This window comes from Schistocerca americana, chromosome X, assembly GCF_021461395.2.
Source record: "Schistocerca americana isolate TAMUIC-IGC-003095 chromosome X, iqSchAmer2.1, whole genome shotgun sequence".
Lineage (NCBI taxonomy): Eukaryota > Metazoa > Arthropoda > Insecta > Orthoptera > Acrididae > Schistocerca > Schistocerca americana.
In genome coordinates, this window is record NC_060130.1 from 928,694,298 (window position 1) to 928,710,104 (window position 15,807).

A 15,807-nucleotide genomic window follows, 5' to 3' on the forward strand; every position below is an offset into this window, starting at 1 on the left:
GCAATGTTTGCTTTGTTTATTGTTGCTATTGCTCAGATTTGTATCAGTACCATTAGCACTGTTGTGATTTACTAGTTAACTAAACAGTTCAGCTGTGCTCCTTAGCCTCGTGCTGTGCTCACCATTGGATACATCAAGTCCCTCCCCCTGTTGCCCTTTGCAGCCATTATTGTGGTTGCATGGTAGACAATGTGGGGGGAGTGTTGGAAGCCTTAAACATCATTGACCTTTTGTGAACTCGCACTCAAGGAGTTCCTTGTAAGAGTGTTACTCAGATTCTCCTCAATCATTTATGTAGATCGGGAACAGCGGAGGGCCTATAACACTGGCTTGAGAACAACAAATATTAATGTTGTTTCAATTGATGAATTTGTCAATTACTGAGAGACAGATACAGCTCATTTTATATGCATTTGGCATCCTTTCAATAGCAAATGCCACATTGCGGCACACTCGTGTCCAACCACAGGCTTGATAGTATCCATACCACCCTTGGACATGAAAAGCTGATTTGCTAACCTCAGCTAATCTAATCTCCACGACCCGACCAAAAACTGACAAGAGATTGGATGCGCCATGATGCAACTGTTGGGTATGCTATTGGGCGGGCTCTGGTGGCTGTGTCTGACAACTGTTGTTGGTGCCACTGTGAACGCAGCCGAACTACAGAGAGGATTTGCTTTTTACATTGGACAAGCAACAGTTACACATAGGGAACAGTGCTTTAAAATCAATTAAAGCAGCAATGTATCTGAGTGTCTCCAGTGCTGAGTTAATACTTTATGCCCACCAGTAAAGTGATATGAAATTATCTTACATTTGACTCTATGTGACTTAGTCATTTAACATTCATTCGTAGTCTGTGTTCAGCTGCTGGGATGGTTGCTTTAAAAAAAAAGCAAGCCTGATTTCCTTCCCCAAACTGAGCTGGTTTTCTGCCATTGACTGCTCGCCCCACTTTCTCTCTCTCTCTCTCTCTCTCTCTCTCTCTCTCTCTCTCTCTCTCTCTCTCTCCCCCCCCCCCCCCCTCCCTCCCTCTCCCCACCTCTCTACCTCTACCATGTTAAGTAAACATAAATTACTGGCTAATTTATATGATTTATGGGGACAGTGTTAGTAGAGAAATTATGTTAATGTGGGGCATGTTGTTCTGAGATGGTTAGACTTGTCTGGTCACTTTAAGTGGCGTGTTTTAAATATGAAAACTGTTCGCAATTTGTTGATAGTGAAGTGAAACTGATCTCTGACTAGTGTTTTGTTTTTAAAAGTAGTCTTGTGTTATTATTAAGCATTATCTTATCTTCATATCTGCTTTTATCTTGTGTAATTATAAGCTGATCTGATCAGTGTGGCACGTGTATGTTGTTAACAAATCATAGCTTTACAATAGTCTGAACCATCATATTCCTCAGTAATTATTTTATTTGGTAACCTAGTATTCCTTTGTAACTGATGTCGTATGTGTTGTTTATAGGCAACAAAAATTAGCATACCGTATGCAAAAGAGTCAAAAAAAGTTGACATGGCAAGGCTGAAGGCCACAATGTGGTCTATTCTTGAACAAGTAAGTGTGTTTCAGTGATAAATTAATACAATGTATCTTATTTGCATGACTGTAATCTAAGGATGTGTGTGAATTATGTGGTGCGTTTATTATCCTTTTAGCTATTCATATTTCCTTGCGAAAATTCTTGATATTTGTTCATGGCTGCTTCTGGACACATTTTCTTCATTGATGGAAATAATCCTAGTGTAATCCTAACTTCTGGCATATTCCTTGCTGCTTTAATTAAATATGCAATTCTGCTTTTTGTTTAGAAAATAGAAAATAACAGTGGTTTGTTAGTCCCTCTGCCTCACACGGCCACCTCGGTCTTGCCTTTCCATATAGTGTTTATTAGTTTTTCTTAATTCTGTACAGTCATTTTGCTAAGCTGCATTTTGTACTAAGAGCTGCCTTTGATAGGGGATCTTCATTTCTTTGGCTTCTTAGAGCTCATTCATACCCTATATTTACAGAGAGGTAGTCTGTTTAGCTGCAGCCAAGTAATTTTGCAGTAATGTTTGGGCTTTGTATTGGAGAATATGATATTGTTAAAGATTCCTCAGCTGAATGGCTGTGCTACATTTGAGGTGTTGGTCCTTGATGTGAAAACCTTGGTCCTGGGTGTTCTCCGTATCCACTTATTTGTAGTCCGTGAGACAAACAATCGGTATTCACAGTTCACACTGCCAGGTGGCAAAGTTGCCTGATGTGGCTTGGTTGCTATTACCCATGTATTGTAGTGGTAAAAACAAAAATTGTGACAACATTCAGGTCATATTTGTATGTGTAAATTTAACTACAGTTATTAGTTGTAATATATATACACTAGAAAAACTGGAAATAACTGTGCAGTCTGTAGTACACTGAAATACCTTAGTTATATATTGTACATCGTCATAGAAATGTGCACCATTGTTTCATTCTTGTCGATTATTCACAGTTTGTGTTTTAATTGTTAAGTATTTCCATTATTAACTTGCTGTGCAACAAGTGGCAGAATAATTTGTCAGTTGGCAGCATGCCCTCCTCTTAAATTGGCATTAATCAGTTTCATCTAGCTACAAATCTGCATCATCATGCAACATCTGTACTTTCCATTTATGGTTTTCTTCCATTATTTACTCATGTTTTAAGTTTTGGCATAATGTGAAAACTGAATTATATGAAATTACACATAATGATTATAATTATTTATTGCATCAAGGTAGCCTTATAATTAAAATGCTCACGTTACCTGTTTCGGGAACAGCATGATGAAGCTGATAGTGGATTAATCACACACGAAGAGAGTAATAAATTACTAGGACCAGTAATGTAATTGTAATCATTGGAATAACTAAGTTCCTGGAGCCCATGTCTTTCTGCATTGTGTGAAGTGAAAATTTGGTCTCTTACAAATAGTTATACACTGAGGTGACAAATGTCATCGGATAGCAATGCGCACATGTACTGATGGTGATATAGTATTGTGTACACAAAGTTTAAAAGGACAGTGTGTCGGTGAAGTTCTCATATGTACTTAGGTGGTTCGTGTGGAAATATTTCCAACATGATTATAGCCGCATGACAGAAATTAACAGATCTTGAATGCAGGTTGATAATTTGAGTAAGATGCATGGAACATTCAGTTTTGGAAATTGTTACAGAATTCACTACTCAGGGATTCATAGGTCATGAGTGTGCCAGAATACCAAATTTCAGGCATTCCCTCTCAGCATGGACAACGCACTGGCTGATGACAGGATCGACGTTTGCATTAAGTTGTCAGTGCTAACAGGCAAGCAACACTGCATGTAATAACCACAGAAATCAAGGTGGGATTTACTATGAACATATCCATTTGGACAGTCTGGTGAAATTTGGTGTTAATGGGCTATGGCATCAGAAGACTGATGTGAGTACCTTTGCTAATAACACTACATCATGTGCAGCACCTCTCCTTGGGTGACCAATTGGTTGTACTCCAGATGACTGGAAAACTGTGGCCTTGTCAGATGACTCCCGATATCATTTGGTAAGAGCTGATGGTAGCATTACTATGTGGTGCAGACCCTATGAAGCCATGGACCCAAGTTGCCAACAAGGTATTGTGCAAGGTGGTGGTGGCTCCATAATGGTGAGGGCTGTGTTTTAATGGAATGGACTGGGTCCTCTGGTCCAACTGAACTGATCATTGACTGGAAATGGTTATGTTCGCGTACTTCAGCTACTTGAAGACGATTTGCAGCCATTCATGGACTTAATGTTCCAAAACAGTTGTGGAATTTTTATGGATGACAATGCGCAAAGTCGTCGGGCCCGAATTGTTTGCGGTTGGTTTGAAGAACATTGTGGACAATTGGAGTGGATGATTTGGCCCCCCCATCAAACATTTGTCGGACATAATTGGAAGTTCAGTTCATACACAAAATCCTGCACCAGCGACACGTCCACAGTTGTGCCCAATGACTCGTTGAGTCCATGCCACGTCGAGCTGCTGCACTATGCAGGACAAAAGGAGGTCTGACATGATATTACGAGCTATCCCATGACTTCTGTCACCTCTGTGTAAATATATCAGTGAATAGCATCTTCAGAAAATCATCCAAAGCTGTCACTTGCTTTTTTTCGATCGCTCTTTTCACGGTGTATGCAGCCTCGATGTGCCATCTCATCACAATCTATGTTCTACTGTTCTTTCCTTTTAGTTGAAACAGTGTTTTTGCTTACTGTCTAGCAATCCTCTTGAGAACCTCAGCAATCGGAAATAAGAACTCACGTTTGTCCTTTTCATATGAGAAATACTACCTTACTTAACACTGGAGTTGGGAGCTTTTTTCATTTGTTTCATTTGTTTTGGAATTGCACTACTTGTCTCTCTGGACATGGTTTGAAATTACATGGGAGTGAGTAAACACAGAAAGCACAGACTATGAACTAGACTTCCAGTTGAACAAAGCAAAAAGACAGCACCAGTTACACTCAAGAAACCCACTACTACGTTTACTTTTGCAGCGTAGCAGTTTGACTGATGCTACCGACTGAAGCCTTGTTGGCTGGCTTCCCATGATTACTAGGCAACAAAACACCACCACTGAGCTGTTAGTACGGAAGACTCATCTCCCAAAGTATATGTAGTGAAATTACTTTTGTCCACTTAATTTTTGCTGATGCTACAGGTAACTCTAAGGATGCTGAATTGAGCCAATTATAAATTTAATTCTCTCCAAGGAACTGTAAAAACTAAATTTTGCATTTGGGCCTTGAGATGATTGATTTGTTATATTGATAAAGGCTGTGCCTGTGTAATTACAAAGGCTTGCGAGATTTAGACTGTTGTTTTGTCAGGTTCCTATTCCTGTGGCCCATTCTGATCCCATTTGTAACCCCTGTGTTGTGTACCTCATTCTGTCACAGGGTTTAGACATTCCCTAGTATGCTATTGAAGAACAGAAACAAAACCTCGCCTCACTAGTTAACAGTTGTACTGGTGTTGTGTGTGTTTGCATGTGTTCGATAATTTCTGCTATCATTTGTCATTGTGTAGTTTGATCAGTACAAAGATGTGGACCACACTGACGTTAGTGAAGATAGTGATGAATTAATTCTCGAGTTTCTGTCATGAGATAAAATATTTTATGTTCATTATCTGCTTATAAGCAACCTTTCTGGAATCTTGTCAAATGTTGTGGTTTAGTGGTTAAGATAGTAAATTGCCATTTAGGATGAGGGTGGTTTGAATCTCCACTGGGCATTCAGATTCAGGTTTTCTGTGGCTTTTCTGTGTTGTTTAAGGTGACTACTGAGAGGCTTCTTTTGAAAAGGATATGGCTTCTTTTGAAAATGATGTGGCCAGTTCCTTGCCTCACCTTTCCATTGTAAGGCTCATGCCTTTTCTCTGTGTGAATAAACAAGTGAACAGTCATCTAGACATAAACTGCCCAATGTCATTGAACCCTTTCAGGACACTACATGTAAGTTCACTCTGCATTCGTGAGTTATATTGTAGCACACAACAGTGCATTGTGGCACAAAACAGAAATGAACACTGGTTTCTGAATTAGTTTATTCGATAATGCAGATGACGGCACACCTTATGATAACGTGGAAATACACACGGAGATGATGATACAAAGTCTGTAGAATAACAATGTGTCCAAATCTTGAGGGCTGTAAGACAACTAACAGTTAAAAGCATAGTGTAATCTTAACCTGTGTCAGCCTAAATATAGGCAAGTGTAGTTGTCTCTGGTGTTGGTGTCGCTAATTTTCTGTCAGCGCATGCTGCCAGTGTTGTGGACTCGAGCTGGAGGCCGATGTTGAAGCCTCTGGTGTCAGTCCCCACGTTTGTGTCTACTGAGCCTTTAGCACTTGAAGTAATGTCTGTAGCATGCCAACACTAAGAGTTGCTTGTGCAGCTGGCTTAGTCTACTGATTTGGAGCACGGGGCATGGCAAAAACTAGTGGCAACTTTTAGTTTACAACACCCCTCTCCTCTCTGGGTGAAGGGAGGGGGGGGGGGGGCACAAGGGGCCTCACATTGTGTCGAGCAGAGAGCAAGGTATGTGGTCCCTCTCTTCTCAGCCTATGGCGCAGGCTCGCGGTGCCTCCAGTATTTCGGCACGTGATTGTAAGGCTGAGTGTGCCCAGTCAATGATGACAGTTCTGGGTGTGCAGTGGCAGAAAATGGCTGAGACAGCTGCAACCGGAGACATCGTCATGATGATGATGATTGGGCTCCACAGTGGTTGCCACTCCTCTGGTGCACTCTCTGGTGATGTCCTTGGCTGCAGTAACTTGACCTGAATTGGCGATCTGCCCTGTGATGGGAAACTGGAAGTGAAGCAGGTCTGTCACCCTGTTGCTGCGGTGGCTTGGAACAGCTGACTGTGGAATTAGAGGGGGTGGTTGGAGGAGGATGGGGGAGTGGTCTCGAGAATGAACTCTTCTTCCACTGAAGGGTGGGAAAACGGGGAGCAGCGAAAGGATTGCTGAGAAAAATAATGGGAGGGGGGTGCAGTTGTAAAACCAGATCTGGTGTTGTGGAGGGGGGGGATGTCATCTCTGGCATAAAGTGTAAAAACACGTTGCCCCTTTGATGACATGGTGGCTGTGAACCACTGATCAGCTGAACCTCCTGCCCCACACCCATGTGCCAGGCCGAAACATTGAAGAGTGAGGAGGAACTTGAAGGCTGGGTGTAGGCAGCAGTAAATGGAGAAGATAACGGGCTTGACATCCAGCTGATGGTGTCTCCCATGTCGTCAGTGAAAGCATCTTAGGCATCTGAACTCTGCCCAATATTGCTGACCGCTGACTGCTGTTAACATCTGCAGCAGGTCCTTGATTGTGAAAATCTTTGACAGCTACGCCACTGTGTATTTTGCAGTAGTTGTATGGCAGTTAATGGGAATCTGGAAAAAGCATCTGATGATGAGCCACGTGGTATTCAGAAACGGGCCTGCAAAATTGAGGTGCACTCATTCACATGGTTTGGTGGGGGATTGGCCATGGTCAGTAAACCTGACATGGGGTCACCTGCTGTTTCACGCGTCTCCTACATTGACAGACTATGCGCTATATTCCCAGTCGGTGCGTGGCCAATAAGCACGGTGCCAGTGGCAGATGGGAAAGAGCATCTGTGCTTTAGTACTGGGTTGTGCTTCTGCAGTGGATTTCATATCTACATCTTGAGGGGAACTGGACGCAGTGCTGGAGCCTATGAGCAGTACAATCTGGGACATGAGCTGCTGGGTTGAAGAACAGGCTCGACAACTTGGGGTCTGTTACCAGGTGAAACTTGGCGCCATATAGAAATATGAAATTTCTTCAAAGCAAATGTAGTTGCCAGTGTTACTTTCTCAAGTTGAGAGTATTTCATGTCCGCAGGGGCGAGTGTTTTGGAAATGCAAACAAAGGGATGCCTTCAACCATCATTATCTTAGTGCGCAAGGACTGCCCCTATCGTGTGGTCGAATATGTCTTTCGCTACCACTGTCTGCTTCGCTGCTTGGAATGTCCCAAAATGAGTTGGAGAGTACACACTGTTTGAGCTCTATGAATGCCTTTTCACATGTGGTGGACCACATGGAAGCTACTCCTTTCTTACACAAGTGATGTAACAGCTGAGCTATCAGAAATGCAGCCGGAATGAATTTTCCGTAATATGTAATCTTTCCCAGAAAAGGGTGGATATGGCTGAGGTTTGCAGGCCAAGATCTGGATGCAGTTGCTTCAATGTAGTTCCATCTTGGTAAAATACCTTCATGAGAATTGACATAGACTAAGTACTCCCCTGAAGGCAAAAAGAAAAAAAATGCATTTGCTGAGATTGCACTTTAATTCTGAATTCTGCAAAATGAAAGAAAGTGACTTCAGAATTGCTAAATACTGCTCGGTGGAACTTACCATGACGACAGTGTCATCCAAATAGTTAATTTAACCAGGCACATTTTGAAGCAGCTGTTCCAGGTACCTCTGGAAAATTGCAGGGGCACTGGAAACCCCAAAATCCAACCACTTACAGTTGTATAAACTGTGTGATGTGGTGACCACTAAAATTTTCTGTGAACATTTATCTAATGGGAGCTGTAAGTACGCCTTGGTGATGTCAGTTTTGGAGAAGTGTCCGAATCCCAACTTCATTTATAGTTCTTCAGACTGTGGAAAGGGGTACATGCCTGCTTCAGTTTGAGCATTCACTGTGACCTTAAAGTCCCTGTTAAGTCTGAGTTTGTAGGATAGCTTTCTGGCAATAACGAGGGGAGGAGCCTAGTGACTTAATGTGATAGGTTCTGTCATATCCAATTCCTTCAACCTGTCTAATTTGTCATTGACGTGGCCACAGTGCACCAGTAGAACAGGCTGGTGCAGAAAAAGCATAGAAATTCTTCTCTTTTCCTAGACCAAAAGAAAAAGTTGGGGGAATTCTGTGCAGAGCATGTCCAGTTGCTGAGGAACATTTGAGAGGCCTGATTTACTGTCTCATTGACATAAAATCCTAAAGACATAAATGCATCCAGACCAAAAATATTTTCAGTATGAGCTCAGTTTACAAATAAGAAAGTTATTTACATTGTTCATTTTTGTAAATGGCTTCTATGGTGGACTGACCTTTCAATGGAATACATTCCTATTATAATAAGACAAACTATCGAACTGATTGTAAATATGTTTGAAAATGATGAGACTTGTGGCAGCACACATATCGACTTGAAAATTTACTGGCTCGCCAGGCACCTACAGTAAAATCAGTAGTTCATAGGAGGATCTTCCCTGGATGGGTGGTGCAGAACATATAACATTAATGTCCATTTGTCCTGATGATTGTGAAGTGGGAATAGCCACCCAACATGCAGATGTGAGGTGACCCTGTCATACCCATTTAGTGCAATCTGCCCACCAGAATAGCCAGTTGTCTCTAGCATGCTTCTGAAAACAGTCCAGGCAGGATGGCTAAGACTTGCGCAATCGGGGGCATGAAACCCATTGTTTAAGTCTCGAGGAAAGTGCGCGTCGCTGTTTTTTCACTGTCATGCGAAGTCACCACTGGCTGCCAAATTTACCACATTTCTGATCTTGCTGTTTACCACAGCAGTGTCTGCCCCCATGATTCTAAGTTGTGGCCCACTGCTCCTACATAGACATCTACAGCGATATGCCGCAGTCCACCTTACAGCTTGTATGACATTTATCAGATGCTGCACAGATGATTACATCTCTCTAATCATAACATCTGCATCAGATTCTTTGGTGTTTGGTGTAAAAAACTTGCTTCGCCGACTTAGCCCCTGGAGTTCAGCTGTCTAAGCTCATTGAGATTGACCGGGTTGCTTGTGACATTGGTAAAACTCAAGGCAAGCAGAAATCACATGAGTGTCTTTTGTTAATGAGTTCTTAATAAAGAACAAATTTCTTCTAAAGTGTTTAGTCCGGTTCCATCAGAGGGACTGATAAGTTCTTGGCAGAATCCACGATAAGATGATTTAGCAATATCATGTTTTTTACCTAAAACACTATAAAGTACTGCCTCAGCTGTTTTTTGTATGCGCCCCAGTTTCATATTTTTCTGTGCATCACGTGAACAGTGAAGGATTGACTGTCTGCTGCTGCAGTGGCCTGGCCAGAAGATCTTCCACACTCCTGTGACTTTGCACTTGTTGAACCATGAGCTGCTGCGTAACAGTGGCAGGAGATTGTTTGCCCATGTTGACTGGGAAGGAAGAAACGCTAGTGGCTGTTCAACACACAGTCCGCAGTTCACCGAAAAGTTTGCTGTCATAAGGCAGCAGCAAAGAGCCAAAATTTGCATGTGGTTTGTCCCAGTTAGAGTGATAGAACAAGGGCAAGTTCACTCTGTAGATGCCATTTGTGTTGTGGCATGCAACACACACACACACACACACACACACACACACACACACACACACACTGGTTTTTCAATTCCTTTGTTTGATATAGCACACAATGGCACAACTTGCAGTAACATGGAACTATTTCTGGAGGTCATAAAGTGTCTGTAGCTTGACATATGCAAATCTCGAGGGTTGCACATAGCTAACAGTTGACAGCGTGGGGGTGTAAACTGATCCTGGGAGGCTTGCGTTGGCCTAGATATGGGCAAGCGTTAGATGTCACCGGTGTTGGCACTAGTTTTTTGTTGGTGAGTGCAGCCGATGTAGACTTGTGCTGGTGGTCAGTGGCGGTCCTCACATCCGCAGCTAGCGAGCCTTAGGTCAGTGCATGAAGTAACGTCTGTAGCATGCTGGCGTGAAGAGTTGCTCTTGGTACCAATGTGGAGTGCGGCAGATGGTGAAAGGTAATGGTAACTGTGGAATTACCACAGTAGGAAGTTCTGCAATGGGATTTACTCGGCCTTGTGTGGCCAAAATGGAAATTGCTGTATTAAATAATCATAAAATTAAAATAACAGGTTGAAAAAGTGGTATTCTAAGTACCTGAATTGAGCTAAGTGTCACTCAAAATTATATACCTGGTTGATTGGTGTGTACAACCATTCATTATATCCTAAACTGATGGTACAGTTTCCCCAGATCATTCTGTAACCTTGGAGTGGAAACTAAAGTAAACACTCCAACCCACTGTAAAATTCTGTGACCCAGATGTCTGGTTTTTTGGTCCTGAGAAGAACTGTTGTGATGTAGTTGCGCATTCATGTTTAAGCCAGGAGGTCTGTAATAGATAGATCAGGCTGCCAGGTTTGATGATCATTTAGCAGCACTCATGTGTACAGCTAAAGGAATGCTGTGGGCACGAATATCGTCATAGATCTAATACAATACCAGAAGGCATGGAATTACTGTAACGTCATTGGCTGACAATAAGCAGGATTCGCACAGTCCATGGCATTTGTACAGAAAGGCCCCACTGATGGGAAATTACTTCATCTTTTCAGTCTGATTGTGACGCTGAACATTGTACTATGAAACACATAGTAACAAGCTGTAGTAGATGAGCTTGCCCTGGAAATCTAGATTATTTCTTTCAAATGGCAGAGGCAGCCCTTGAATGGATTGAGAAGTCTAAGTATTAATTTGTAGATTTAGTATTTTAGTTCTGTTTATTGTATAAAATTATACATTTCATTTATGTTAGTTGCACTTTGGTTTATATTACCATACACTAAATAAATAATCCTTTCCAAACTATCTTCTACATGTCAAAATAGTAGGTGACAATCCAACAACATAAATGCTGCAAATAACACTTGTAATCTTCCTGTAGCCTTTTTCCTTTATCTGAGAGGTTAGTCGTGTGTAATAGGTTATAACCATACTGAAATTTGTACAGAAAATTAAAGCATTTGTTATTTCATATGAAGCACTTGCCCTCTAACTCTCCCACACACCTGTGGCACAGAGCATTCTCAACTGTTTTTGTTACCTTTAATTAATGACTCTTTAATTTTATTTACCATATTTAATTTTTTTTTCAGTTTTCAGTGTGTAATTCTGATAAACAAAATGGCAAACTGAATGAGATAGTGGGTGTACTCGCCAAACCAGAAGGAACTGTAACCCATTTCAGTAAATTGTTATCTGAAACAAAGGCTACCTGGCCTGATGATACAAAGGCTGAACTGAGTTTTGCTATTGTATTTCAGGCACTTCTCCATTTGACAAATGAAAAGAAAATGCACTTAAAGTCAAATGATGATTTAAGTGATGCGATTATATTTTGCCCTAAGAGTTCCTGTAATATTTAATGGAAGGAAATGAGAAGCATTCATAGTTTCTCTTCTTTGGCAACTGATTTTTGTTAACAAGTGTCTCAGCGTTTTCATCAATTCAAAGAAATAATGGTTGCAAAGAAACTAGATCTTACCAGGAACACAAGGTGTACACAATTTGTTAATCTAAATAAGATTAAAACACATTGTTAATTTGTAAGTGTTTTAGAAGTGATGATGATTATTTGAAAGCCTGGAATCTACTCTGAATACATGTGATGGAGAAAGGTGTGTAATCCACCTTAGTTTAAGTTAGTTAAATCAGATCTCGTAACTCAGTTGTTTAACTGTCTACTATGCAGTTATGTAAAAATGTATGTTACTTGAAATTGCAGAGATTTTCAACAGAAAGCATTATTCTTTTATATAATATGGAATTGATAGTTACTTTTACGCATTCTTTAAATGTTTAATAGTGTGCAGGGTTGAAAAATTGAAGATTGTTGTGTAGTTTCATCAAGTACATGTAGATACTCTTTAATATTGTTGAGTTTATTGTATTATAAATTCTGTTTTAATGGGATTTAGACTACATATGAATTATTGTATCACTATTAAAATAATTTTAAATTCAGTCAGTGCAAACTTTCATAGCTAGTGTTCAAACTTCCAGATTGAGAGACAATGGTCATACATGAAACTATTTCATGACATTTTGTCCACTGCAGTTGGAGACAAAACATCAGGGAATAGTTTCATATATTCTGTCAGACCAGATATTTTCACTGAAGAAGTTTACATTGTTAGTGATAAGTCTTTGTAACATTTTCTAAAGGACAAACTGTTCAGTGACAAAATCCACTGTTGCAGCTTTAGACATGTGGCCATTACCAAGTAGAGTACTGCAAAAATTGTGCTTTAGCAAAAGTCAAAACTTCAATATATATGCGCACTCACACGTGTCAATATGCTGAGTATTTAATTGAAAGTCAGGAAAAGTTACTCTTTGAAGCTTGTTTTTCCTTGAAATACTGATATTGAAACAATTTCATAATCTAACGACAGATGGCATGAAAATGTTACGATACTTAATATAATGCTCGTTGAAGTTTCCTTTTTTATCAGACTATGATATTAGAAGTAATTTATCAATTCAACAAGATGTTTGTAGAGTATTTTTATATATTTATGTAATCAGAGCTATAATTTTAAGTTAACTTTCTAATCAGTGAGATAACTATTAAATAAATTTAAAAACAAATATACAGTGTTTTAATCTACTGCACAGTGCAATGAGTCTCTTTGACAATTTATGTTCAACAGCAACAGATAAGTCTTTCTCTGTATTTGTGTTGTGTCCTGTACATGTTGGTAGAGTGTGATGGAGATATGAAAAATATGTACTCAGTAATAAATTAAATGAAATTAGATTTTATAGAACTTACATGTTAAATATCGTACATGGGGTATTACGCCCACATAACTTGTCAGCTGCCACTTTCATCACAGCCATTTCTGATTGACATACATGCATCAGTACAAAGGTTTATTAAAACTGCGTGCTGGACCGAGACTCGAATTCAGGACCTTTGCCTTTTGCGGGCAAGTGCTCTACCATCTGAGCTACCCAAGCACGACTCACGACCTGTCCTCACAGCTTCAATTCTGCCAATACCTTGTCTCCTACCTTCCAAACTTCACAGAATCTCTTCTGCAAACCTTGCAGAACTAGCATTCCTGGAAGGAAGGATATTGTGGAGACGTGGCTTAGCCACAGTCTGGGGGATGTTTCCAGGAGGAGATTTTCGCTTTGCAGTGGAGTGTCCGCTGATATGAAACTTCCTGGCAGATTTAAAACTGTGTGCCCGATCGAGACTTGAACTCGGGACCTTTGCCTTTCGCGGGCAAATGCTCTTGCTCACGAAAGGCAAAGGTCCCAAGTTTGAGTCTCGGTCCGGCACACAGTTTTAATCTGCCAGGAAGTTTCATATCAGCGCACACTCTGCTGCAGATTGAAAATCTAATTTGGCAAAGGTTTCTTGTTGGCATTGTGGGGGGGGGGGGGGGGGGGGGGGGGGGGGAGAGAGAGAGAGAGAGAGAGAGAGAGAGCTTTTTACATTCTGCTGTGCCAAAGAATGTGTGTGAGTACCTTGATGTGGGGAAAGTTGCTTGCTGAAAGAGTGAATTACTGTGGGCAACACTGTGTTGGTGACAGGGTTCAGAAAAGAATATTGCAGACTGTAAAAACCAATAAAAAGGCCACAGCACACAAATCATTGCCCAAGGCAATCAGTCAATTTGGCAGATTGATTATGACAGACAACTGCCTTTTGTATTGTAAACCTGTATATTGCATTGTATGTAGCACATAAGACACTGGGTCATCACAAAATCCACAATAGCATAGTGCTGTATTTTGCAGAATTTCTACTTGAATGTGATACATGAAAGGGTTTATTTTCTGATGACTTGTGGATTTGAGAAATTTTGAGGAATCAGTTTATTCTTTCTTAAACTGTGTAATGATGATGGCCATGGAAGCCTGAAAATGAAGTTATTAAAAGAATGTTTAACATCTGTTACTGTGAATTAATTTATTCACCACCATATGTATTTCAGAAGACTTACTTCTATCATCAAGAATGGTAAGATGAATAATTAAATTATTTGTATAAATACTTAACCAAAGTTGATCACAAGTTACAGTTATTGGTACCTCTCAAAGAAACATAAGGGAGGAAACACACAACATAAGTTACTATTATTATTATTATTATTATTAGTAGTAGTAGTAGTAGTAGTAGTAGTAGTAGTAGTGGTGGTGAATTTTCCCTATGAATGGAAGATGTTCAGCAAATAACTCAGTCAACTTCTTCTTTTGGTTCTTCTTGTTGTTACAGTAGGCTTTCATTCTTTCCAAGAAGGCATGTTTACACTTTTATGACCACTTTGGTCTGTACTGTTTTTGTTTCTGGTTGCTCTGATGTAACTTTGTGTTTGTCTACTTTGCATCAGAAGGTCTCTCTTTCTAAAACGTCGGTTGTTCTTATTTTTGCATTGTTGAGATCCTTTCAGATTTCGTTCAGCCTAGTTATGGAGTTCTTAAGTGGTGTTACATAGTCCCTTATCCTTTCTGTCAATTGCTTTTCTGGTAGTCTGTTGAGATGACCAGAGAATTTAATTCGCTGTTTTTGTCAGTTTCGATTTTCAAAAACTTTTCTGTCGTTTTGATTAATTGTAGCCTGAAATTGTCTTGGGTTTGTTTGCACCTAAAATTTGACTAATGATCTTTTCCGATTTCTTCAAGTTCATGTTTTCCGTTAAGTGTCGGTTTTTTGCTTGCATAGAGGACTCTTCATTTTATGGCCATGCTGTAGTGCCGAATTTTTGTGTCTTGACATGGATTTTTTGTGGTGGAAGTTTGGGACTAACCCTAATGCTTTTTTACATTTTGGAGGCAATTTTGATGTGAAATTTTTCAAGGTATTTCAGGTGGATCAATTCCCTGAGGTATTTAAAGTATGGGACCCTGTTGATTTTACTGTATTTTCTTCCAGGCTCGTGATTTCTATCTTTGAAAGTAAGAATTCAGTTTCTTTAAATGAGATTTGCGACCCTGCTTTTTCTACAAATTTTTTAAGTGTCTTGAGCTGCTTGACAGCAGCCTCTTAATCCTTTGTAAGTATTGCCAAGTGATCTGCAGATGTGAGGTATGGTACATGGAGGTTGTTATTGAGGTAAGCCCAGTAGGATTGGCTTCTGAAACCCACTTTTGAGTTCTTTCTCCCAGTCTTCCATAACCTTGTCTAGGATGACATTTAACAGAATAGAAGAGAGGCTGTCTCCTAGCCTCTTACCTTTTGGAATTTCAAAGAGTTCTGAGATTTCCCTCATACATTTTACTTTAGATTTCATGCCAGTTAGTGTTTGTTTTACGACTTCTTGTGTTTTGCGATCTAATCCCCTCTATTCTAAAATTTGGAATAGTGAGAGCCTGTCTACTAAGTCGTATGCCTTTTTGATATCTGCTTGATGTTTTTGTCTGAGGGCTCACATTTTGAGTATGGTTAAGTTTCAGGTAAAAAATCTGCTC

The 15,807-nt window shown here is 40.2% G+C and overlaps 1 protein-coding gene across 1 annotated transcript in view; it reads left to right on the top strand.

Annotated features, from left to right (window-relative positions):
* LOC124556495 (condensin complex subunit 2-like) overlaps window positions 1–13,377 on the top strand; it is a 190,189-nt gene extending 176,812 nt beyond the window's left edge. Inside the window, exons 11-12 of the mRNA XM_047130452.1 lie at window positions 1,475–1,564; window positions 11,481–13,377. Of these exons, the coding sequence (XP_046986408.1) occupies window positions 1,475–1,564; window positions 11,481–11,750 (360 nt within the window). The 3' untranslated portion in view covers window positions 11,751–13,377. The remainder of the gene's footprint in view (window positions 1–1,474; window positions 1,565–11,480) is intronic.
* The last annotated feature ends 2,430 nt before the right edge of the window (window positions 13,378–15,807 follow it).